At 40.4% G+C, this 25,321-nt stretch overlaps 1 protein-coding gene across 3 annotated transcripts; it reads left to right on the top strand.

The window, feature by feature from the left end:
* The first annotated feature begins 840 nt into the window (after nt 1-840).
* On the top strand, nt 841-25,068 carry klhl15 (kelch-like family member 15). Of its 3 annotated transcripts, none has more exons than XR_011948685.1 (5): nt 841-1,128; nt 5,259-5,374; nt 13,943-14,654; nt 20,841-22,015; nt 24,716-24,733. XR_011948685.1 is itself a non-coding variant. In XM_072514039.1 (4 exons), the coding sequence occupies exons 1-4, from the start codon at nt 1,123-1,125 to the stop codon at nt 21,948-21,950; spliced, it is 1,944 nt and encodes a 647-aa protein (XP_072370140.1). In that variant the 5' UTR covers nt 841-1,122; the 3' UTR covers nt 21,951-25,068. The 3 variants fall into 3 exon arrangements, 1 of the variants encoding a protein (XP_072370140.1); XR_011948684.1 differs by lacking the exon at nt 24,716-24,733 and adding an exon at nt 23,523-23,633; XM_072514039.1 differs by having other exon boundaries at nt 20,841-25,068.
* The last annotated feature ends 253 nt before the right edge of the window (nt 25,069-25,321 follow it).

The raw sequence follows: 25,321 nt of genomic DNA, 5'->3' as shown, positions 1-25,321 counted from the left end.
GGAAGCTATGCTGCTCTTGCCGAGCGGAACGCTCCAAAAACCCAGAGCTGCTGATGAAACTGAACAAACTCCTGCCGGACGATGGTGGCTGAGAACAGCATCTGAACCCGTCCCCGTACACAGAGCGCAACCTGTAACCTGTCCATCAACACCAGACCCCGCCCCCTTGGCTCTGCACTCCAGACTCCGCCCCCTTGGCTCTGAATTCCAGACTCCGCCCCCTTGGCTCTGAATTCCAGACACCGCCCTCCTTGGTCTGAACTCCAGACTCCGTCCTCATTGGTCTGAACTCCAGACCCCGCCCTCTTGGTCTGAACCCTAGACCCCGCCCCCTTTGTCCTGAACGCCAGACCTCGCCCCCTTTGTCCTGCTCTCCCGGCCCCGTCCCATTGGTCTGAACTCCAGATCCCGCCCCTTTGTTCTGAACTCCAGATCCCGCCCCTTTGTTCTGAACTCCAGATCCCGCCCCTTTGTCCTGAACTCCAGACACCGCCCCCTATGTCCTGAACTCCAGACCCCGCCCCCTTGGCTCTGAACTCCAGACCCCGCCCCCTTGTCTCTGAACTCTGGACACCGCCCCCTTTATACTGAACTCCATACCCTGCCCGTGCCTCTGAACTCCTGGCCCCGCCCGTGCCTCTGAACTCCTGGCCCCGCCCCTTTGGTCTGCTCTCCTGGCCCTGCCCCTTTGGTCTGCTTTCCTGGCCCCGCCCCATGCCTCTGAACCCCTGACCCCGCCCCCTTTGGCCTGCTCTCCAGGCCCCGCCCCTTTGTTCAGATGGACTGAGCATGCCCCCGGGCAGTTGGTTTGAACTCCAGGCCCCGCCCCTCCCAGACCGCGTGGGAAGAACTTTAGCCGGAAGTGCTCCTCGTTGTTTTGGTGGTTTTCGGGGGAAGTGACGTCAAACGCCATTGGCAGTGCACACCGGTGGAAGAGAAGATGGCGGCGGTGGGCTGGAGCTGACACAGAGTTTAGGGGTTGGGGGGGGGAAACGGCGCCAACATCACTGGCGGTTTAACGCCGAGAGAGGCCGAGCGCGAAGAGGAGAGAGCGCCGGGGTCCCCCCCAGGAGTCGCTTTTAAAGGGAGGGTTACATTGTGAACGCGGAGCGGCATCTACTGATGTTGGTGAGTGTGAGGCTGCACCCACCCGAGAAATCTGCTCGACTCGGCGGATGCCCTTACTGCTAGCAGGTTAACGGGCGTCAACATTCAGTTCAAACCTTCCCATCATTCGACCTATCTTGTAGTAAACTACCTCCTGAAGCGCGCGCCCGAGAGCGCAACACATGGTTATTTTCTAATTTTAGTGAAAATTCTAAAGACGAAATTAAGGGTCAAACTTAGGGACTAGAGTTTTTTCATAGAAAAATACTTTAACCCTGATTCTCCGTTTCTGTTACTAAATTTTCTGCATGTATTTTTTAATGAAATTTATTGAGGTTGGCACTCAGTCTATTTTTAAACATTAGATTTTCGTACATGACTGAACTTCATTCAACCTATTGGTGTGTTTTTCCCTTGGGTAACCGGGATTTAAATGAATCCAAATTTGATCCAAAATTTTTAAAACACACATGTTTTAGGCCAATAAATGCAGAACTTAAATTTCGAATGTTTTACTTGTGTGATCTTGGAAGAAAATACGATGAGGCAACCTTGCACTGTAATCACTGGTCTTTTAAAACTTTGTATTCTTTAAATCTCATTTTGAATTTTCAGATTACAAGGATCACCCTGGCAAGGTGTTGAGAAAGGCAGTTGGTAGTAACTCTTGAGATTGCAATATTGCATAGATGCTATTGAGTGTGATGCGTGGGGCCTTTGTAGCCCGAATGCAAGTTTCCTTCTGTTCAGTCATGGGGTGTGGCACAGCTAGCATTTGTTGCCCATCCCTGATTGTCTTTGAGAAGTTGGTGGTGAACTGCCATCTTGATTTAATGAAGCCCATATGGTGTAGGTATACCCACTGATGTTAAGAAGGGAGTTCCAAGACTTTGACCCAGTGACAATGAAGGATTGGCAATATATTTCCAAATTGAGATGGTGTTTGGTTTTAAGAGGAACTTATAGGAGATGTTTTTTCCATGCATCTGCTGCCCTTACCCTACGTAGTAGCAGTTGTGGGTTTGGAAAGGAGGTTTGACAAGTTGCTGCTATGCATCTTGTAGGTGGTATACACTGCTGGCACTAGTGGAGGGAGTGAATGTTTAAGGTGATTGATGAGGTGCTGATCAAGTTTTGTCCTAGATTGTATTAAGTGTTTTGAGTTGTAGCTGCACTCATCCAGCAGTAGTGTATTCCATCACAGTCCTGATAGTGGATAGACTTTGGCATGTTAGTGAGCTACTTGTCCCAGAGCTCCTGGACTTTGAACTTTGATCTGTGGTAATAGCTACAGTCTTTATGTGACTGGTCCAGGTAGTCTTTAGTCATGGTAACCACCAGGAGGATGTTCATGGTGGGAGATTCAACAGTGATAATGCTGTTGAACCTGAGTGGAGAGAGGGTTGTATTCTCTCCTGTTGGGAGATGGTTATCACCTGGCACTTTGGCATGAATGTTACTTGCCAGTTATCAGTCCAAGCCTGAATATTGCCCAGGTCTTGCTGCATATGGACACTGACTGCTCCATTTTTTGAGGCGTTGCAAATAGTGTTGAACATTGTCCAATCATCAGCAAAAAATCCCACTTGATCTTATGATAGAGGGAAGGTCATTGATGAAGCAGCTGAAGATGGTTGAGGGTAGGACAATGCCCTGAAGAATTCAACAGTGATGTTCTGGGCTTGACATGATTAGTCTCCTTTGTGCTAGCTATGACTCCAACCAGTGGAATGTTTTCCACATGATTCTCACTGACTATAATTTTGTAAGGTTTTCTTGATGGCCCACTCTCATTGCTGCCTGATGTCAACGGTAATCATTCTTGATTTATCTCTTGAATTCAGCTCTTTGCCCATCTTTGGATGGAGGATGCAATGAGGTGATGACCCAAGTTGGGAAACCCAAACTTGAGTATCGATGTCGATGGGAGGTTATTGCTGAGTAAATGCTTTTCGTTAGAACTATCAATGTGACAGAACTATCAATGTGACTTACCATCACTTCACTGTTGATTGAGGATAGATTAATGGGGCAGTAAGTGGTTCAGTTGGGCTTGTCTTGTTTTTTGTGGACAGGACATGCCTGGACTATTTTCCATATTGCCAAGTAGATGCTAGGAACAGCTTGGTTCGGGATGTGGCCAAGTCTGGAGCACAAATTTTCAGCACTTCAGCTGGTATATTGGCAGGGCTCGGCCTTTTCGGTATCCAAGATCTTCAGCCTTTTCTTGCTATTCCATAAAGGTAAGCAAATTTGCTGTACCACCTGTGATGCTGGGACCTCAGGAGGAGGCTGAGATGGAACATTCATTTTGTAATTCTGACTGAAGATGGTTGCAAGTGCTTCTGCCTTGTCTTTTGCACTGATGTGTTGGTCTCCCCCATTGCTGAGGATGCATACCAGTGTCTGCCGCCACCGCTGGTAGGTCTGGACTACCAGCAAGATAGGACATATCCAGGGATAGTGATGGAGGCGTCAGGTAAGCAAATTTGCTGTGCCATCTGTGATGCTGGGACCTCAGGAGGAGGCCGAGATAGAACATTCATTTTGTAATTCTGACTGAAGATGGTTGCAAGTGCTTCTGCCTTGTCTTTTGCACTGATGTGTTGGTCTCCCCCATTGCTGAGGATGTATACCAGATCTGCCGCCACCTCTGGTAGGTCTGGACTACCAGCAAGATAGGACATATCCAGGGATAGTGACGGAGGCGTCTGGGACTTTGGCTATAAGGTATGATTCTGTGAGTATGACTATGTCGGGCTATTGCTTGACAGGTCTATGGAACAGCTCTCCCAATTTTGGCACAAGTCCTCAGGTGATTAATGCGGATCACTTTGGAAGATTAAATGGCAGTGTGCCTTTGTCATGTCCCATGTCTAGGTAGATGCTGGGTAGTCTGTTTGATTTTATTCTTCCTTGACTTTTCTGTAGAAGTTTGATATACCTAAATTGCTAGACCATTTTAGAGGACAATTAAGTGTCAATCACACTGCTATGGCTCTGGAGTAACATGTAGGACACATTAGCTAAGGACAGCAGATTTCATTCCTTCCAGGACATTAGTGAACTAGATGTTTTTTTACAATAATTCAGTAGTTTCACGGTCACCATTATCAAGACTAGCTTTATATTCTATATCCAGTTTAAATCCACAGCTGCTGTGGGGGAATTGAACTTGTGCCTCTGGAGCATTAATCCGGGCCTGTGATTTACTAGCCAAGTAATATTACTGCTATGCTGCAGGATAGGTGGGGTTGCAGGGGAGTGGGCCTAGTCTGGGTCCTCTTTCAGGGGGTCAGTGCAGACTCAATGGGTGGAATGGCCTCATGCACTGTAAGGATTCTATGGATTCTAAAGCTAGAAAATGCTGTTCACTTAATAGTGTTCCTGTTACTATCACAAGCTGAGATAAGATTTGTTCACCAGAATGGTAACAGCACTAAGAACAGCCATTTCCAAGTGTCCAACCAGGGCAAACAACTGGGCATGAAATAGAACTGAATTCACAGAGCTTTGTGGGTCATGTGGCCCAAGAGCTGTAGCGTGGGCATGCTTGCTTCAAAGCATCAAAATATATCAACAGATTATAATTTCCAAAAGACTTGACATTTTAGCTTTAATCCTCGTGTGCTTAGTGGTTTGTTTCTTCGTAGTTTTGGCTTGGCAAATGTAAAATAGTTTTAAGGAACCTAACATTTGTGCTTTCTGATAACTGAGTGGGTAAATGCACTTCTCGATAAGTGCCCATGTCCAATTCCGTTAGGCTAACAACTCTTAGTCATGGAAATATCTGATCATTTTTGCTGAATAAATTCAGTGCTGTATCTAACATGGTCAAGTGACTGACTCCCTTTGGATAGTAGATGTTTAGATGTCAGTTAAATGTAGAATTGAGCTTGAGTGTAATCTCCTCTGCCATTAAGCAACTTGCCACAAAGTTTCAGCTCAAGATACGAAAAGTAGCTGCTTGGACAAGGTAAGATAGCTGCTGCAATCTAGGAAACCGAGAAGGGGAACAAATTTGGAAAGTCGGAAAACCATAAATATGTCCTTTTTAGCTTTTTCTCTGTCGTAAAAACATTAGGGATTAGTTATTTAAATTGAAGTAGGAAACCATAAGCAAACTTTTTTAAATTTTCTCTCCTATTCAGACGAGTGTGGAGCCTCCTTTGGGCAGGAGCACAGGACGGTTGGGTCTGCGGACATCCTCACGGGTTTCATCAATGTTGCTCCACGCTCATTCAACAGAAGGTGCACTTGCAGCAGGGTGAGATGGCTGTCAGATATTTCCTCTTTTGATGAGATTGGTGTGCTATTTCTGATTATACAATCTATCTTGCATGCAGCCCAGCCAAGCACTGGTGATGCCTACTTAATCCTCACCTCTGGGCTGTGTCATATGGGCACCACTGGAACCATGCTCACTGCTGTGAGGTTGATGCTGTGTTGCCTTGCTACTGAGCTATCATCAATAAGCTATAAATTACCAAATCTTATCAGCAAGCATGCAAATAATAGTTAAATTCTTTCGTGTATAAATGTGGGAGGTATATCTAATTATTCTTAAAGCGCTATTCCCTGTCCTATTTTGACGTATCTGTGCTACTTGAAGGACAGAGGTTTCAAAAGACATATTTTTCTTGTTGTAAATTCCTTCCTGAGGCAACCCAGCAGAAATAAGACCTTATTGTGCAGGGAAATCTAGTCAGTCCTGTTTCTCACTTAGTGTGCCATCAAATTATTTGGTGGATATATAAATATGTATAGTTTATATATATTTTTTAAAGAAAAGCCTCAATGTGGTGTGATGTGATTTGTGCAAGCTATTCTCTCAAAGTTAAAGTGTGCCATTTCCACAAGGGGCTTGGTGGAACAAATCCAGAGCTCACTGGATGGCGAATGAGAGTGTAAGTGAGAAGAAGTGGTAAAAAAGCATGTGTGTAACATAATACAAATGAGAACCAAGCTGAAAATAGGAAGTTCAGAACCAGGCTGAATATAGGAAGTTCAGAGGTTAAGTGAAAAAAGTAATGTCAAGCAAAGAGAGAACATGAGAAGAGACTGGCAGTTAATCTAAAAGAGTACCAAAAGACTTCTATAAGCATATAGGTCGTGAAAGGAAGGGTGGAGCCAATGAAAGACATAAGAGGGGATTTATACGTAGTAGAGGACATGACTGAGGTACTAAATAAGTAATTTGTATCTGTCTTCACCCCGGAAGCAGATGCAGCCAAAGCAATAATGAAATGAGAGAGTTGAAATGTTGGGTGGGCTAAAAATTGATAAAAAGGAGATAGTAGAAAGGCTGGCTGTTCTTGGTTCATAAGTCACCAGGACCAAATGAGATGCATCCAAGCATGTTGAAGAAGTTAGGGTGGAAATTGCACTGGCCAGAATCTTCCAATCCTCCTCGCTTACCAAGGCTTCTGCCAGAGGACGGAGGAACTACAAAATGGGTGTAAGGATCAGCCTGGTAATCATAGAATCCCTACAGTGCAGACGGAGGCCATTCGGTCCATCGAGTCTACACTGGCCCTTGCTCCTTTAGAGCATCCTACCTGGGCCCAATCTCCCACTTCTATCCCCGTAACCCCACCTAATGTTTGGGCAACATTAACATGGCCAATAAACCTAATCTACACCTCTTTGGACTGTGGGAGGAAACCGGAGCAACCAGAGGAAACCCACGCAGACACTGGAAGAAAGTGCAAACTCCACACAGTCACCTGAGGTTGGAATCAAACCCGGTCTCTGGCGCTGTGAGGCAGCAGTGTTAACCACTGCGCTGTCCATAGGTCAGTCAGTTTGACTTCAGTGGTGGGAAAGAGTTTAGAAATGATAATCTGGGACAAAATTAAGTCACTTGCACAAATGTGTATTAATTGAAGAAAGTCTGCAGGCATTTGTTAAAGGCAAATCATGTTTAACTAACTTGCTTGAATTTTTTGATCAGGCAATAGAGAGGGTTGGTGGGGATACCAATGTGTAATGTGGATCACATTGCCTTCCAAAAGGCATTTGATAAAGTGCCACATAATAGGCATGTCAGCAAAGTTAAATACCATGGAATAAAAGTCATGATAGAAAGTGAATAGCGAGGTATAAAGGATTCTGGGCTTTAAATTGTGGCATAGAGTACGAAAACAAGGGAGTCATGGTGAGTTATGCTAAACATTGATTCAGCCTTACCTGGAGTAGTGTGTCCATCCAATTCTGGGCACCACACTTTCGGAAGGATATGAAGGCATTAGAGAGGGTGAAGAAAAAATGTATAAGAATGGTTCCAGCTTGAAGGGCTTCAATTACCTGTATTGATTGACAAATTTGGAGTAGTTCTCCTTCAAGAAGACATGGTTGAGAGGAGGTTCAAAATTATGAGTGATTTGGGCAGAGTATACAGAGAGAAACTATCCCCACTGGTAGAAGGATCGAGAGCCAGGGACACAAATTTAAGGTGACTACTAAAGGTGAGATGAGGAAAAACATTTTTAAGCAACGAGTGGTTAGGTCTTGGAATATAGTTCCTGCGAGAATGATGGAGGAAATTTCAATCATGGCTTTCCTGAAGGAATTGGATAATTATCTGAAGAGAAAATCTCTGAAGGGCAGCGGGATGAAACTAGCTGATTTGCTCTTGAAAGAGTGGCATGGAAACAAATGGCCTCCGGTGCTTTAACTATATGATTAGATGAAGAAACATAAAGACCTTTCTCTACTTGTATGTTATTCGGCATCATGCCTCCTTTTCCACATTGGAACAGCAGGACAATCGTTGTTCATAACTGCATTTGAGGGAGGGAGAGTCAGTCACTGAATTACATGTCTCTCTAATCCATTTTGAACATAATTTCTTCTGAAAACTTTTATATACAGCATAAGAGAACTGGAGTTTTCTGTTTGATTTTCATGGAACCATAGAGTGCACCATAGAAGGCAGCCATTTAGCCCATAGAGTCTTTGAGGGTTGTTTTGAAGAGTAACCCAGTTAGTCTCTCCTGCACACATGCCCCATAGTCCACCTTTCCTGCTTCAATTTATTAACCTGCCTAATTCCCTTCAAAAACTACTATTGAATCTGTTTCCATTGCTATTAAACAGTGCATTCTAACCACTTCTTGCGTAAAGTGTTTCTTCGTGTCATCTCCAGTTCTTTTGTCTGTCGCATTAAATTTGTTACGTCTGATTAGCAACCCTTCTTCAGCTATTGGAAATTGTTCTCTTTAGTTATCCTATCTAACCTGGTCAGGATTATAGACACCTCTATCAAATCTTCTCTTTTCTGCTTGAATGAGAACAGTTCCAGCTTTTCCAGTCTACCCATATAATTTATCCTTCATCCCTGGTACCATTTGTGTAAATCTCTTCTGCACCATCTCTAAGGCTTTGAACATCCTTCTAAATTATGGTTTTGAATTGCAATTAATAGTATAGTCTAACTAAAAGTATCTTAAGAAATAGCATTGTAGGAATGTTGAATTAAAAAGTGACATTTTAGAGATATATGGGAAACAGAACTTGTGCTAGACACTATTAAAGAGCAAAAAAGCTGCATTGCCTCTGGAAGGGGCAATGGAAAACCAGGGATTTGTCCCTTTTTATATTGCCAGTCTCTGTCATCCTCTGCCATGAGACAGTTGTGAGTGAAATGGAGGAGCATGACCACATAAAGGAAAAGCTGATGTCTAAATTGCTGTTCACATTCGTGTAGTTCTTGCCAGTTAATTACTGACTAACAGCAGCTACATTGGAATTAGAGGTCAGAATTGAGGCTTTTTTCTCCTCCCATCTAGAGATGTGAACATGTTATTTTTCAATTTGCAAAAAGATTGTCTTCATGGGAAAAACAGGTGAAATTCCAGCTCCAGAATGCTGCTCAGTGGTTCATGTTGGAAATTGTTTCTTGATTGGGTTTGGCTGTGATATCCACTGTGGGATAACATCCCAGTGACATGTTAGTCATAAAGTTAGGATCTTGATCATTATAGGCACACTGGCCCGAGCAGTAGAAAAGACTGGCTGGGAAATTGAAGCTAGCACCTCCTGATTGTTATCTGCTCTCCGCAACAGAAGAATGGGAATTTAGGTTAAGAACAATGTTGGTTTAGGGCAGCACTGCTGCCTACAGCGCTGAGGACCAGACTTCGAATCCCGGCCCTGGGACATTGTCCGTGTGGAGTTTGCACATTCTCCCCATGTCTGCATGGGTTTCACCCCCACAACCCAAAGATGTGCAGGGTAGGTGGATTGGCAACGCCAAATTGCCCCTTAATTGGGGAAAACATTTTCTTTTTTTTAAAAAGACCGTGGCTGGTTTAATAGTACAAGATTTGAGGCATGCAAGCCTCAAAATTGCAGTAGGTGGCAGCACTGTACGTAAGCACATATTGTTGAATGTTAAATGTTACTATGTAGAAATATTAAGATTAATAGCAACTAAATGTAACTAAATACAAGTGCTACTTTCAAGTAAAGTACAAATTTTGACTTAATTTTAACTGCCACAAATTGCAGCACACAGAAAGGACACCCCTGAAGTAATGGCCTGTGCTACACTAAAGCCCTGCGTTGACGTCAGCTTCTCATTTGGTGTTTTTACAGAGAACCAACATGGGCATGATGGGTCAAATGGCTTCCTTCTGGGCTGAAACCATTATATGATTTTGCAGCTTTATTGTATCAGAATATACTTGAAGAATGGCCACATGGGCAAGGGGCCACAGACCTATGCCTCAACACGAGTTGCTGCCTATTTGTATGAGGGAGAATAATTAACGTGCCTGATTGCATTTTTCAGAATTGTTGTGAGCCTTATTAATAGGCTTTGTTCCGTATCTGACGACAGGTGCTGTTTTGTACATAAGGATTTCCTCCTCCTTTTGTTAGTTCATTAATATTCATTTGTAGTTAAAATGAGTGATTTATGCAACAAATTTGTGTTGTGTTTTGTAGTGCAGAGTATTGCAGTTTTAGAATCACTGAAATTTCAAAACAGTAGGAGGCTATTTGGCCCATCATGTGTCTCATGGCTGGATTTTGACACATAGAGCTTATAATCTAATTTCCACACCCTTTATCTGCCATCTTCCTGAACCCTGTATTAACTGCCAGATGCTCTGTTCCTCTGATTCCAGCTTTCTATGCATCTCACATTTTTTTTCCCCCATAGAGTGCTAAACTACCTACCTCGGCCTACATTTTGAATCTCTCCCTGAAACATTGCCACGTTGTTCTCCACATTTCTAACTAATCTCAATGTCATCTGTTTCGCTGGGTTTTATTCACCCTTTCAGAGTTCTTTCCAAGATAGCGACAGATTTTCTTGTGCCGTGGGATTTTTCTTTCACATAAGTGCTATGCAAATACAAGTTGTTGGAAAATGGTGATTGAAGTTGAGCGGCATTGTGTTTCTGTTACTCATGAAAGAATGAAAACACAGTCAGACTGGTTGAATTCCAATCTGACAATAGTGAAAGTTTATTTTCCTTTTGGAAAAAGTGTCCTGCTTATCGGTGTGAAAACCATCGACTTACATCTTGTGTATCAAAACACAGGCGTACATCCCTCTTTAGATAATAAAGCAAAAAGGATAACATTTTTATTAGAAAAATGAATGGATTGAAGTTGAGGTCAACTCATTTGTCTTATTTTGCTAGCTAAGAACTCTTCAGTGTTTACAGTAGCCTGGTTAGGATTTCAACTGCTGAATAATTTAAAGTTGCAGTAGATTTGCTATTGTTTTATGTTTCTGGCAAAGCAGTGTTTGTTGCTTGTCATTGTTTAGGAACAGACAGTGACTTTTTTCTGCTTGTAAGTTGCAATTTTTATTCATTGATCTCTGACCCTTTCCCCCACTCTGATGACAGTCCTGCTACTAGAATTTTTTGCATTTAACAATTTATTGACATACAGAATTGAGGGGCAGTGATGGCTGAAATCTGTATTTTTTTTCAATAAGGAGGCATCTTAATTTATCATAGAATTTACAGTGCAGAAGGAGGCCATTCGGCCCATCGGGTCTGCACCAGCCCTTACAAAGAGCACCTGACTGAAGCCCACAAATCTACCCTATCCCCGTAACCTAGTAACCCAGACTTAACATTTTTTGAACACTTAAGGGCAATTTAGCATGGCCAATCCACCTAACCCCCACATCTTTGGACTGTGGGAGGAAACCGGAGCACCCGGAGGAAACCCACGCAGACACTGGGAGAGCATGTAGACTCCGCATAGACAGTGACCCAGCCGGGTATCGAACCTGGGACCCTGGAGCTGTGAAGCAACTGTGCTAACCACTATGCTGCCCCAAACAGTAAATTAAATCTTAATTTGCAAGTTCTTAAAGGGCATAATCGAAAGAAAAGTCTTAAGAAATAATTGACTAGATATGTAATATATGTAAGATGAATTGTCTTTGAATCTGGTTACAATGTCAGGAAGAAAATCACAAAGTTGAGTGGGTATAGAAGTTGTGTGGTTGCTGGTTTCTAATGAAACCCCTGCTAAATACTGATTAATTGGGTCAAGTGAGCGCTTTTGAAACTTAATTTCAGGTCCATTATGGAGGACATGCTGTCAGTTTTTACATACATGATGATGACATACAACTCTACCTCTCGACTCCTTCACTGTCTCTAAATAAGCAGATTGCCTATCTGCTATCCAGTGCTGGGGGACACAGAAATTCCTTCCAACTAAGTATGGGAAGGTCGAAGCCATTGTCTTTAGTCCTCACCACGAACTCTGTTTCCCACCTAGCAAATCTATATCTCTCTGGCAACTGCCTGAGGCTGAACCATGCTGTTTGAAATCTTGGTGTCATATTTGACATGCCTGTGCCATCACTAAGGTTGCCTATTTCCATCATTGTAGCATTGCCCAATTCTGCCCATACCTCAGTTTATCTGTTGCTGAAATTCTCATCCATACTTTTCTTACCTCTTCACCATATAAACATATTCCTGACTGTCTCCCACATGCTATGCCCGTCAACTCAAAGTAATCAAAAACTCTGATGCCTTTGTCCTAACTTGCACAAAGTCCTGTCATCCATCACCCCATGTGCTCACTGACCTACAATAGCTTCTAGTTAGGCAACATCTCAATTTTTAAAATTCTCATCCTTTTCAGATCCCTCCATTGCCCCATTTGCCCTTTACTAAAATCTTCTCTTGCTGCACAGTCCTCCATGCTGCTGGAAATCTGGCCTCTTGAGCTTTCGCAATTTTAATTGCTCCATTCCAGGCTGTCGTGGCTTAAGCTGCCAGCTCTGGAATTCGTGCCACAAGACCTGTCCTCCACCTTTTCCTCCTTTGAGCAGCTCTTTAAACTCACCTCTTTAACTCCATTTTCTTTTGTGGTCTGGTGGTCAATTTTGTATTCTAACATTTCTTGTGAAGTGCTTAGGGATGTTGTTAGTCTGTTATATAAATGAGAGCTGCTGTTGTCAGGCTCGTTAACCAAACAAAATGGATTAAATTTCAACTAAAATGATCGACCAAAGAATCAGAAACTTACTTTTGGCTAGTGGGTGCGGGGTCCTATTTGGATCTGTGCTAAGTTTGCTATCTTGGTTAGGACTGTGCTGAAAACACAACAAACAAATGGCTCAATATCCCAGGTTAGTACTAAGGGGCTCCAGTTCTTTATTACTACTCAATAATTGGAAGTGTACATATGTCACCACTGGATGAAATCTGGATCAGTTTGGTTATGTTGACCCCCTGGATAAATAGCCGAACAATTCACAATTGAAGCTCATTAGAGAGGATCATAATTCTCACACCACTGATTCGAATGGCATAAAATAAGGTGGGCTGTAAAACAAGAGGGTGATCGAATCTGCCAAGCTAGTACCCAGGTGTTGAAGATGGAAACCTATCCCAATTAGTGCACAAAGCACCCCTCTAATGTGGGAAAAGCAGCTTGCTTTTTGTTAAATAGCACTGAATGAAAAAGGTCTGTTTAAATTTAAATATGGCAGAAATGTATTTGCATATCAGAATGCTGAATATGTGAGAACATCAGAGGATTAGCTAAAAATCTTTATTTTAAAGGTTGAAACCTTTGGCTAAAAATGATTTTAGTCACTTAGTGGTAACATTCTTTATAAAATAAACTTTTAAGAATGTGATGTATATTGTGTTATACTAAATATTTAAAAGGGGTTAAATGAAAAGCTAAAGCAGGGCGTTAACTGTGTGTTAGTCATTTTGCTCTGCTGGGCTGGGCAAAAAACAGGAGTGGAACTGGAAGTAAGTGATTTCATTGAATTCTAAACATGCTTCAGACACAGTTGGTATTTCAGGCTATCTGTGAAGAATTTAGACTGGAAACAAATACTGATTGCAAAAGTAATCGCCATAAAATGATACTGATGGTAAACACTGAGGACAATAGAGAGAATGAGCAGTATAAATAAAAACTGATGATGGTGAGCACTACTGAAAAGGTAAATTTTAATGCAAAATCTTGGACAGAATGTTCTTGAACATTGGAACAATAAAATCTGCTTTGGTTGAGCAATTGCAGTGACTGCAGGTGCATATGAATACCAGTGCTACTGTAATTAATTTATTTTGTCTGATAATCTAATTAGTTACCATGCTAAATCTGAGACCTGCAGTAAATTTCTGTACACTTTTTAATTGTACTTGGTGTTAGCCTGGTATAGATGTGAAATTTCTAAATTATAGCTACAAACATTGTACTACTTGTGCCAGAAGTTATAACGGTTAATGTTAGTTGTCAGGAAAAGGGAGCAGTAATTCTATAGGTTTTTAAAAAAAGATTAAGTGTATTAATCCATATTAAGATTAATCCTTTTTGACTGTTTCAGGGCATTAATGGCAGGAAACGTGGATGTATACAACTCTTCTGTTCATGACTCCTGCGTGTCTTCAGGGTTTAAAACCTTGTATGAGGAGGGATTGCTGTTTGATGTCACCCTTGTAATTGAGGATCATCAGTTCCAGGCTCACAAGGCACTACTTGCTACGCAGAGTGACTACTTTCGAATAATGTTCACAGCTGACATGAGGGAGCGGGACCAGAACAAGATTCACCTTAAGGGACTGACTCCAACGGGTTTTAGTCATGTGCTTCAGTTTATGTATTATGGCTCCATTGAACTGAACATGAGCACTGTCCATGAGATCCTGCAGGCAGCCATGTATGTCCAGTTGACTGAAGTGGTGAAATTCTGCTGTTCTTTCCTGTTGTCAAAAATCTGCTTGGATAACTGCGCAGAAATCATGCGGCTCTTGGATGATTTCAGTGTTAATATAGACGGTATCCAAGAACAGCTGGACAAGTTCCTGCTCGAGAATTTCGTGCCACTCATGTCCCGAGCTGACTTTCTGTCCTACTTGAGTGTTGAAAAGCTTTTGTCATGTTTGGAGAATGATCAGCTGAGCCGATTCCCAGAGATTGAGCTTTTTGAGGCTGCGCAGGCCTGGCTGCGACATGACAGAAGCCGTTGGAGGCACACAGATACCATTGTTCAGAATGTCAGGTTTTGTCTGATGAATACGACAAGCGTTTTGGAAAAGGTTAGTATGTTTGAAAGCAGTAACCAAGAATCAGCATTTAGTTAGATCATTGTGTGTTGTGGGGAAAACATCATTCAAGGTCCATTTGCTCTTTGCTTTAGCTTGCTGATCTGTTATCGTTAGCAATTACTCTTTCCCTTTTATTTTTTGCTTTTTCCTTCACTTTTTAGCTATTATTTTACGCTGACGCAGATTATGCAGTCTTCTTGTATCATGGGGTGACTTACGACATTTATGAAAAACAGAATTACATTAATCTTTTTGCATGTCATATATACTGTGATGTAGAAGTTTTGTGATTTAAAAAAAACAAAAATTGATTAAAATGTTTTATCTAGAATGCTGTAGAATTTTTTATATTTGGGGAAGAAGATAGCTTTTGGAATGTCACTCCAATGCAAGCAGTTCTATTAAGATTTTATAGTAAAAGCTAAATCCCTACTTTAAAACTTCCTTTCAAACTAGAATGTTTCCCATCTCTGAATCAATTTTGGTTGTGGTTGTGAATGGCAGCACAAACACTTTGGATTCTTGAGAAGCTGACTCGAGTGAACTCTTTAGTCACTGGTGGTTATTTCCTGTGGAACTAGGAATGAACTTGAGTGGTCCTGAATCCACTTGCACCAGGAGCTAGTGTAAGATAATAACAAAGATAGGACAGAAAGGCAACTAAACATGGGTTAGGAGTCAGGATCAGATCAAATGGTTGACATTCCTATACAATTGGACTATCCACCAGGCTTTGGTTGGTTATCCAGCGTTACTTACCACTTCAGTGAAATCAACTGACTTTAGATTATTTTTCCACCTTTTCAGAAGAACATTGCTTTCCAGCAATCATTTCATAGATTAGCTTTATTTTTCGGCAGTTTGCTGGTGGTCCTGACTTTTTTTTTAAAAACCGTACAACTGACTATAGGAAGAGGTCCAAGTGTGCTTGTGTTCAAAATCTTGCATTAACGTGTTGGGAGGAACTTTTGTACAGGAATGTTTGTCTGTAGCAAGAGACTATTGAGCTACTTTGTTTGGATCTGCAAGTATCGCAACAAACTCTGCCAAAGCTGTTATACTTGTGTACATCGTAGTCACCGTGAATTCTCAGGAACCAAATGAACATAGAAAGCTCAGGAGATTTGAATTCAGGCAGGTCTTGGTAGGACTTATTCCCTTCAAAGGATAATTATGTACCTTTTTGTACTTGTGTGTATTTAAATCTGCACACAGTTTAGTACGTTCTATTTAGCAAGAAATGTCTTGTTCTGTCTCCAATGTTTGTGTGGAATGATTGCAATACAATTGGTTATAACTTCTGTAAATATGATAATTCTTGTAGTCAAGAAATACAGTGGAGCACACTTAAGATCAATTATTTTTCTCTCCAGGCTATGCACTTATTGCAACCAAGTGGACTGGTGTAAGAGTTGATATGGGGACACCTATTAGAAGACCAGCGGAATGGTCTGCTGAGCATGAATTTTAGTTTTCTCCCTCCCTTTTAAATCGTTAGAGGCGTGACTGTAATAAAGTGGAAGCTTGAGCCTGTGCTCTCCCCTCTCCCCTTTACTTACTCATCTTCTCCAGCATCTTGAGCTCTGCACCACAAATAGCTGATGATCAGTTCATAGCAAATTCAATTGTAAGCCACAAACCGAGCCATTTTGATTCTCAAATTAAATACCACATGTCAGCCTTTTTAAAGCAGCGTTATCAGCAATGGTCACTTTCAGAGCCTTTTGCTCAAACAACACAACTTGTTAATTCAATGAATTACTCATCACTTTTGTATCCGTACATCCAGTTGTGCTGAATTGATTAATATACGTAACATAAAGCTGACATTGCTCTAATATTGCATTTAGTGGTGCTGTTTAATATCAGCCTACACCTGCTACCTCATCAGCCTGGGCATTGATATATTTGTAGCTGTTAATGATCACTATATGCCTGTAGTCAAATGCAGTGCAATATTCACAGTGAGCTGGTGATACCTATCTGCTTAAAGTAGGTTCTGCCCTATTCTACTTCAATCCGGCCAATACCAATGGTGCGCAATTGGATTGAGACTGAAATGTTCTCGGGCAGGTGAGAATTGAGCTTAAGATGGTTCCACTGTTATCAATAGATGGCACTTGTTCCAGATACTGTTTTTCAAAGTTGTGATCTGGTATGGTGGGAATGAAGGAAACAGTTAATATACCAGTTTTAGTGTCTGTAATTACCATTCATCTTGTATGTGAAAATGTACGCACTTGTGATGTTGATTTAATTACAGAAACTTTCTTGAGCAAAATAGATGTGTTTATTGTTTTTGTTTGGTGTTTTATTTGGTGGTGGGAGGGAGGGAAGGGGCAGGACGCACACTTTTACTCTAATACAGCTCACCTTTTGCAGTAACACACCAGCCGTGTGGCGTGGACTGATACTCCCAGCACACATCAAAGTGTGGAGAGCATTTATACTGGGGATACCAACCTAGCCTGTAAGTCTTTGTGCATTTATTTGTACATAACGAGTGTAACTAAAACACAAGCTTTAAGAATGATTGGAACACAATGTGCTGATTTGCGCAGACTGTGTAATAAATAAGATTGGCCATTACCCGAGGAAGAAAGACACGATAACATAGGTTTAAAATTTTAAATTCATTTGCAACTTTCCTCATAATTATGGGGGATCTTTATACGTTTGATTTCTATATCTCCATCCTACCCCCAGTTGATCGACCATACAAAACGTGAAGCATGAGGTATTTCCGTGTGAGGCTGACCAGGTAACTTGAAGCAATATCCCAGTAAATTCTAACTTGAATTTTTGAAAAACTGACCGATCTTACTTTGGGAAGAGGAAAATTATTGTATGGTGCATTTTAATTTTGATGGTGCTATAATGCGCCAGGACTTTGTTTTCTTTCCCCACAAAAATGATGCAATTTTGTGTATTCAAGTTAAATTATTACTAAAATGAAACAACTGCAGCATGAGGCTAGCTATATTAATCCAGAGTTTTCACACTTTCACAATTTCCCCTTTATGTGTTATCCTGCATTCAGATGCAACAAAATAACATACTAAAGGCAACTGACTTTCAGACATTCATTCTGTATTCTCTCCTATACATCCATGCTAATAAAAAGGATTCTTTGCGGCTTTATCATCCAGTTTTAAATTGCCAGCACGGTGGCACAGTGGTTAGCACTGTGGCTTCACAGCGCCAGGGTCCCAGGTTCGATTCCCCGCTGGGTCACTGTCTGTGCGGAGTTTGCACGTTCTCCCCGTGTCTGCGTGGGTTTCCTCCGGGTGCTCCGGTTTCCTCCCACAGTCCAAAGACGTGCAGGTTAGGTGGATTGGCCATGCTAAATTACCCGTAGTGTCCATAAGGGTTGGGAGGGGTTATTGGGTTGCGGGGATAAGGTGGAAGTGAGGGATTAATGTGGGTCGGTGCAGACTCGATGGGCCGAATGGCCTCCTTCTGCACTGTATGTTCTATGTAATCTATGTAATCTCTTTACCAACTTCCATTTCAGATGCTCATAGTTTGCAAAATAATTAATATCTTCCCATTAGAATATCTGTGCTGTTTAAGTAACAAATAAGGTTGGGTGCCGTACTGCAGTTTTAGAATTACAATTTTGTTTCCTGCGTCACTCCCACCCAACTCCCAAAATTGTCCTCTCCCAAAGTTTCTATTGATCCACGAACACAGTCCTTTTTCAACTTGGTTTTTGTCTCCGGTTAAATGTTTTGTTGGATTTACTGGGACTTGTGCACTTTATTGGTTAATATCTAAAGCCAGACATGCTAGGAATGGCTTGGTGCTGAAATAAATATTTTTGAAGGATCAATTTTATGAATTGAATGCTTGGCCTGGTGACCTTTACATCCCAGATTTGCAACTGTTTTGACATTAAATGGTTATTCTTCTTTTTGTTTACTTGCAAACATAAGCCTCAACTCCTGAGATATTAGTACACCATTCAGATATTGCCCATCCTTAAGGGATTACCATGCAGGTGTTGTGGAAAACCTTTTAGTGGACTACTCATTGAAAGTTCCAGGCTTCTAAGGTGTCTACAACATATTTTTAAGTTCTTACAAGCAAGAGTCTCAGCTACCCCCCCCCCCCCCCCCCGTACTACTTTTTCAAAAGAAAGAGTTCAGTAAGAGTATTAGTAAGGAGAAATAATGTGTGGTATTTCTATTGAATGTTTTCTTAAAAAGTGAACTTAGTAAATTTGCATGAGTCCCCAGTTTGCTCTCTGAACCCTCAGCCATGGGATAGGAAAAATCAACCAAGGCGTCAAGTTTTTGATCATTGTATCAAATTCCCTTTGCTGAAGGTGGGTGATGGCGAGCATGGGTCTTGACTGTGATGCTATTGCCCTCAGTTGCCAGTATTCATTATCTAAGCTTATTAAGAAGTATAAGTCCTTCAGAAAAGGTCTCGGGGATGGAGGGAAGGGTGGGAGAATGCAAATATCCAGCATTATATTTTCAATTTAGAATGAAACTTCTGTGTCATTATATAATCATAGCATTTATTTTGAACATTATTTTACACAAGGTGCTGTTGAGGCTGTTCTTTCACCAAGTCTTAAGACATTACACAAAGTGTTAGGTGGAAAATCTGTCCATCCCTATGATGTTTTCTAAAGTAAAAAGAAGTTACAAAGTTTTCACTTCACGAGGAATCAGATAATAAAAGAACTATATAATGTGTCTTACGGGTGGAATTATTTCTTGTGGAAGAAACGCACTGATAATGTGTCTTGCGGGTGGAATTATTTCTTGTGGAAGAAACGCACTGTCATTAAGTGATTTTTAAAAAAATACTTAAACAAATTTCTGAATTTTACATATATTAAGTTTACATTTGACAGTTGTCGGGTAGTGTTTGCATTGCAGTCGCAGGCCACTTTAAGTGAAGGGGTGGTGTGTGTGTTGATTGTTGCATGTGACTGCAAGAAGTTAAAATAAAACTTGCAGTTTAATATAGTTTTTTTTTTTTTAATTGTGTTAAATATGTAAAGTCAGTCCAGGTCAACATGTATGGATTTTTGTTGTGATACTCCAATCCTTCTCTGCCCCCAGATTATTGCACGTGTATTGAGCCTTGTATTATATCTCCAAATGAGAACCAATGTTGTCCCAACAGTCTGTGAAACATAAAATTCCTATCGTAGAATCCCGACAGTACAGGAGTCCATTCGGTTCATCGAGTCTGCACCGACCCTCTGAAAGAGCACTCTACCTAGGCCCACTCCCCCAACTTCTCCCTGTAATCCCAGCTAACCTATGGACACTAAGGGGCAATTTAGCATGGCCGATTCCCCTAACCTGCATCTTTGGATACTCATCAAATTATGTAAATAACAAAGGATATTAACATGCATTCTCGGTTGAATCCATACGGTAGAACATAATTATTGTTGTACTTTCAGAAGGAAAAGGTAATGAGTATGGCATCAAAATAATTACATATTTAAGTGACACCGTTATTAAATATCCAGGTTAAGTTGGAGGTGGTCAGATATTTGATTTTTCTTTTAATATAGCCAATGCCGTTCTATACCCCGGTGCCATAGCGACTTGTTAACTAAACCATTTAGAACAAAGCAAGGGGCAAAGTTGACAAATTCTAAAATATTGCCATTGCTGAAGTTTAGCTTGCTGAAGATAATTTGATTGAGCTGCACAGTAATTTTCCCAAAGAGATAGTGGAATATAGATGTTATTAATAGATGTATTTTATCACATTTTGGTCATAGTCATTTGTAAAGTATTTGGGGCAGAAAGAGCAACAGTAAGTTTCACGTTTTGTGACAGAACACCGTCCTTCTAAACAATCTGCAATAAAGAATGAGTTGTGTAATTAGAATTAACATTGGTACTTGCACATTGTGTGTAGTTTACGCCACAGTGCTATTGCTAACCCATGTGTGAAGACTAGATTGTAATGTTATGCCAAAGTATTGGTTGTGGTCTATCCTAAAATTGCACAACCATGGAGTATAGTGCTTTTGATATTGATTGTGTATTTGGTCACTTTATTGGACAAAGACTTCCTATTGTAAGTACTAATTATATTAGGATTTAGAATTAGACTGGAGCAGAGATATTCTAGCTGTTTAAAGTTGATCTTTCCTATTTCCAAATTGTCACCATGTTATATATTCTCATTTCTTCTCAGGTGAAACCATCTGAATTTTATCGCTACTCTCGACAGCTTCGATTTGAGGTTGAGCAGGCTTTAAGTTACTTTCAAAACATTAATCAACAGCCTCTTCTGGAGATGAGATCTAATCACATTCGCTCTGCCAAGGCACAAACTGCAGTTTTCCGAGGAATGATTGGACACAGCATGGTGAATAGCAAGATTCTTTTGCTGCACAGGCCAAGGGTCTGGTGGGAACTGGAGGGTCCACAAGTACCACTGCGACCTGACTGCCTTGCAGTAGTGAACAACTTTGTGTTTCTATTGGGAGGGGAAGAGTTGGGTCCCGATGGTGAGTTTCATGCCTCTTCCAAAGTTTTCAGGTATGATCCCCGACAAAATTCATGGTTGAGAATGTCTGATATGTCTGTCCCCCGATCTGAGTTTGCTGTCGGCATCATTGGAAAATTTATCTATGCTGTGGCAGGGAGAACGAGAGATGAAACCTTTTACTCAACAGAACGTTATGACATTACGCAAAACAAATGGGAATTCATTGATCCATATCCAGTTAATAAATATGGCCATGAAGGAACAGTTCTTAACAATAAGCTGTACATAACTGGTGGCATAATGTCCTCTTCGACCTCTAAACAAGTGTGTGTATTTGATCCCAGTAAAGAAGGGACTGTAGAACAGCGGACAAGGAGAACGCAAGTGGTTACAACATGTTGGGAGAACAAGGCCAAAATGAATTATGCACGCTGCTTTCATAAGATGATTGCCCACAATGGGAAACTCTATGTATTTGGCGGTGTGTGTGTGATTTTACGAGCATCTTTTGAATCTCAAGGCTGTCCATCTACAGAAGTTTATAATCCTGATACTGATCAGTGGACCATCTTAGCATCAATGCCCATAGGTAGAAGTGGACACGGGGTGGCAGTTGTTGAAAAGCAGATAATAGTTCTTGGTGGCCTTTGTTACAATGGTCAGTATAGTGACTCCATACTTACCTTCGATCCAGAAGAAAATAAGTGGAAAGAAGATGAATACCCAAGGATGCCTTGTAAGCTGGATGGCCTACAAGTCTGCAGCCTTTACTTTCCTGACTTCATATTGGAGCATGTTCGGAGATGTACCTAAAACGTGGCTATGGCTACATTACACTAATCAACTGGAGGGGAAACAGTAGATCTTTAATGGTTTGGGTGAGAGAAAGTTATGCACTATTGAAAAAGTATTGCCCTTGAACACAAGATGCCAAAAGAAGAAGCTATGTACGTCATTTCTGTGCAGTTCAGTGTTATTTTTAAAACATTTTATTAGATGTAGTCTTTGTCAAAGTCTATCAAAGATTTTAGATTAATTCTCTACCATTTAACTTTAAAAAAAATAATTTGCTGTGAAAGGGGAAGTTTATGTTTGTAACTGTACTTTACAATTTACACCTTGATAGCCTCGCACCTTCAGCTTGGCACTTAGTACCTGGTACAATTTCTGTAGAGCTTGATTTTTTCAGCCATTTTTTTCATTTATTAGGTTTTGTTTTCCTTTTTGCTTCCTCTCCTGTTTATAATTCTAGCAACAACTTTGGCCTTTCCACTAAATCTTATTTCTTATGAATTTGAAACCAAGTTTTCCATACTGTCTTTCATGGTCTGATCATTCCGTCATAGAATTATGCATCCATTAAATAATCATAAAATCATAGAGGTTTACAGCATGGAAACAGGCCCTTCAGCCCAACGTGTCCATGCCGCCCAGTTTTTAGCACTAAGCTAGTCCGAATTGCCCGCATTTGGCCATATCCCTCTATACCGAACTTATCCATATAACTGTCAATGCTTTTAAAAGACAAAATTGTACCCGCCTCTACTACTGCCTCTGGCAACTTGTTCCAGGCATTCACCACCCTGTGTGTGAAAAAACTACCCCTCTGGACCCTTTTGTATCTCTCCCCATGAAGTCTTTAGGACCGTAACGTTATGAAAATACCCCATTGTGCAGTTAGTTTAATACAGGAGGCAGCAGAGCTCACAAGAGCCTGATAGAACTATTTGTGTGTGTGTGTGTGGGGGGGGGCAGCAGATAGGAGAATTTGCGTGAATCAGACGATTATTTGGGGGAAATTTGAGTTTCCTTCTGTGTATAAACCTGTGTTTAACATTTGCTTTGTGTTCACTTTTTATAAGCTTTAACATGATTGGTTTTTACATTTATCTGTGATGTAAAAGTTAGATTTTTCGAGTTTCCAAAGGACAGCCTTGGAAACCTAAACTCCAGCGTGAATTGTATCCTACAAATAGCTTAAACCCATATGAACTAATTTAAGAAAGGATTGCTGGGAAATCCTTTATTAGGTCACTTCAATGTCTTTTGTATGTTTGAATTTCATCACCTTTCTGTGAATGTAGGGTTTGACATAATATGGTAAGTTTTAGGTCGAACTGCAGAAGTCGGGTAGACAAGTCTCATATTGATTTGAGTTGAAATGAACTGTATTGTATTTGGATGGTGATAACACTGGAAAGGCTTCTGTTTTAAAAAGAAAAAATGTTCTGTTCTAAGAACAAACCGTTTTTCAAAATGCACGTAAATGTACATTTTAGTACCATCTCTATGCCATCATTTATTGTAGAATAGGCAGTAAACTGCAGCTTAAACAATTTATCTTGCACATTTGTAACTATCTTTATTTCTCTTTGTGACTCACAGAGCCTATTTAACAATATTGGACACGCCTACCATTTTAACCATTCTGGAAACCAAAAAAAGTCATGGATTTGATTGTAGGAAAACTAGTAGATTTATCAAAAAAATGTAAAGGGACAAAAAAAATCAGGAAGTGTAAAAAGTATTGCAATGTAAATACTGAATCTTATTTTTCACTCTGGGCAAAGTGGATGCATCAAGCTTCCAAATGAAGTGTATTTAGTTAGCCATAGTCTTGAAAAGTTGAGCTACAGAAAATTTTAATGTTAAAAATTATCACGGACATGTTATTGTAGTAGCAATTAAACAATCTGAATTTTTAAGGCCTCTCAGTTACAAGGTGATATCCAAAAATCAACAAGCTGTATTCATTAATTTTGTGGAGGTGACTAACCATACTCGTCACTTTATAATGTGTTCCAGTTCAGTAGGATGCACCTTTGCAAATACAATCTTGCTTGTTTTATGGATTCCATTTCCACTATTATAAATCAATCTACTAAACTGCAAATTACCACTTCTTTTAAATGAAACTCGCTGTATTGAATAGTCTGCTTTTTATATAAAGCCTTTAAGATGAGGCTAATTTATATTAAAGATTTGAGAAAAGTTTGTATGTGTAGGATGAGGGGAAAGAAATTGAATCAATCCATAAAAACTAATTGGTCATAAGAAAAGACCTTGTTGTACAGAAGTGTATGTAGCTAACATTTTGGTGCCTGGAGACTTTACACTCTGTTAATGGATGACACTATTTGTGTATAAGCCAGATGCATTCTTCTGTGCTTTAAAAAAACTTTAAAGATCTTGCAATTAGCAACCGTGACATACATAGTTCTTTAATTTCATGAACATTTTGGTAACTATAAGAAGCTGAGCATTCAGACTGTTGTCCCAGGGGTTTTAAGTGCCTGCGTTCACAAATTAAATGTGAGACTAAGATCAGTCTGCAAGGGTTCTTTAAACCATTTTGTTCCATTGTGACTAAATGGGGACACTGTAAAGCACAGTAAACCTAAACTTCTCTAATGCATTGTCAAGGTTTTGAGTAAAAGGGATGTTTTTCTACATTTGAAACAGACTGTAAATCATAAACATTGGGCTGTTCTTGGACTATTTCACAAATGCAGCCAATGTAGTTAAAGTACGACAAAATAAATTATAGTTTTCTTAAATGCTGTAACATTTTTTTTTAGATCTTATTCTCCTACTTGAAGCCTACTCATCTCTGGTCATTGTAGAATCATGGACCAGCTGTTCTGTTGGTGCAGGGGGCCACCTTTACCAGCAGGAGCAGGCAGTAGCACTTACAGCCTAAGACAGACCCAAGTTGGAATGCATTTACATGTTAACTATTTGACTGAATGTTCATGTCTTATTTATATTAACTATATCCTCACTGGAAAAATTGGAACCACACTGCAGTACAATATACAAAATATTCAAATATCCACTTAATCAGTGCAAAAAATATTTTGTGACTTTTTAAAGCTGAAGATATTTGTAAAAACTGTAAAAAGTGTTAAATAAAAGAGTTGACTTTTAAAAAGGAGTCCTTTATTTGTCAATTCTCCTTGACTATTTGAACATCTATCAACACACATTGACTTAATTCCTATTAAAAGTAATGCCAGCAAGAGCCCAAACATGGTGTTTATGAATTTGCCTTGATTTCTCAGTTTGAAGGAAAAATCGATTTAAATTTGTTTTGTTTTGTATCGTATTAATGTATCAATTAATATACAATGATTGTTTTTAATGGTCGCAGTAGTCAACTAATCATTGGATGACAAGTAAAAAGA

Source organism: Scyliorhinus torazame, chromosome 8 (assembly GCF_047496885.1).
Source record: "Scyliorhinus torazame isolate Kashiwa2021f chromosome 8, sScyTor2.1, whole genome shotgun sequence".
NCBI lineage: Eukaryota > Metazoa > Chordata > Chondrichthyes > Carcharhiniformes > Scyliorhinidae > Scyliorhinus > Scyliorhinus torazame.
This window is presented reverse-complemented; position numbering and strand designations above follow the sequence as displayed.

Bases quoted from the DNA above. Each gene is read 5' to 3' on its own strand.
- klhl15 (XM_072514039.1), top strand. The intron at 5,375-13,942 runs GTGAGATGGCTG...TGACTGTTTCAG, and splicing joins GAAGGTGCACTTGCAGCAGG to GGCATTAATGGCAGGAAACG. The intron at 14,655-20,840 runs GTTAGTATGTTT...ATTTCTTCTCAG, and splicing joins CGACAAGCGTTTTGGAAAAG to GTGAAACCATCTGAATTTTA.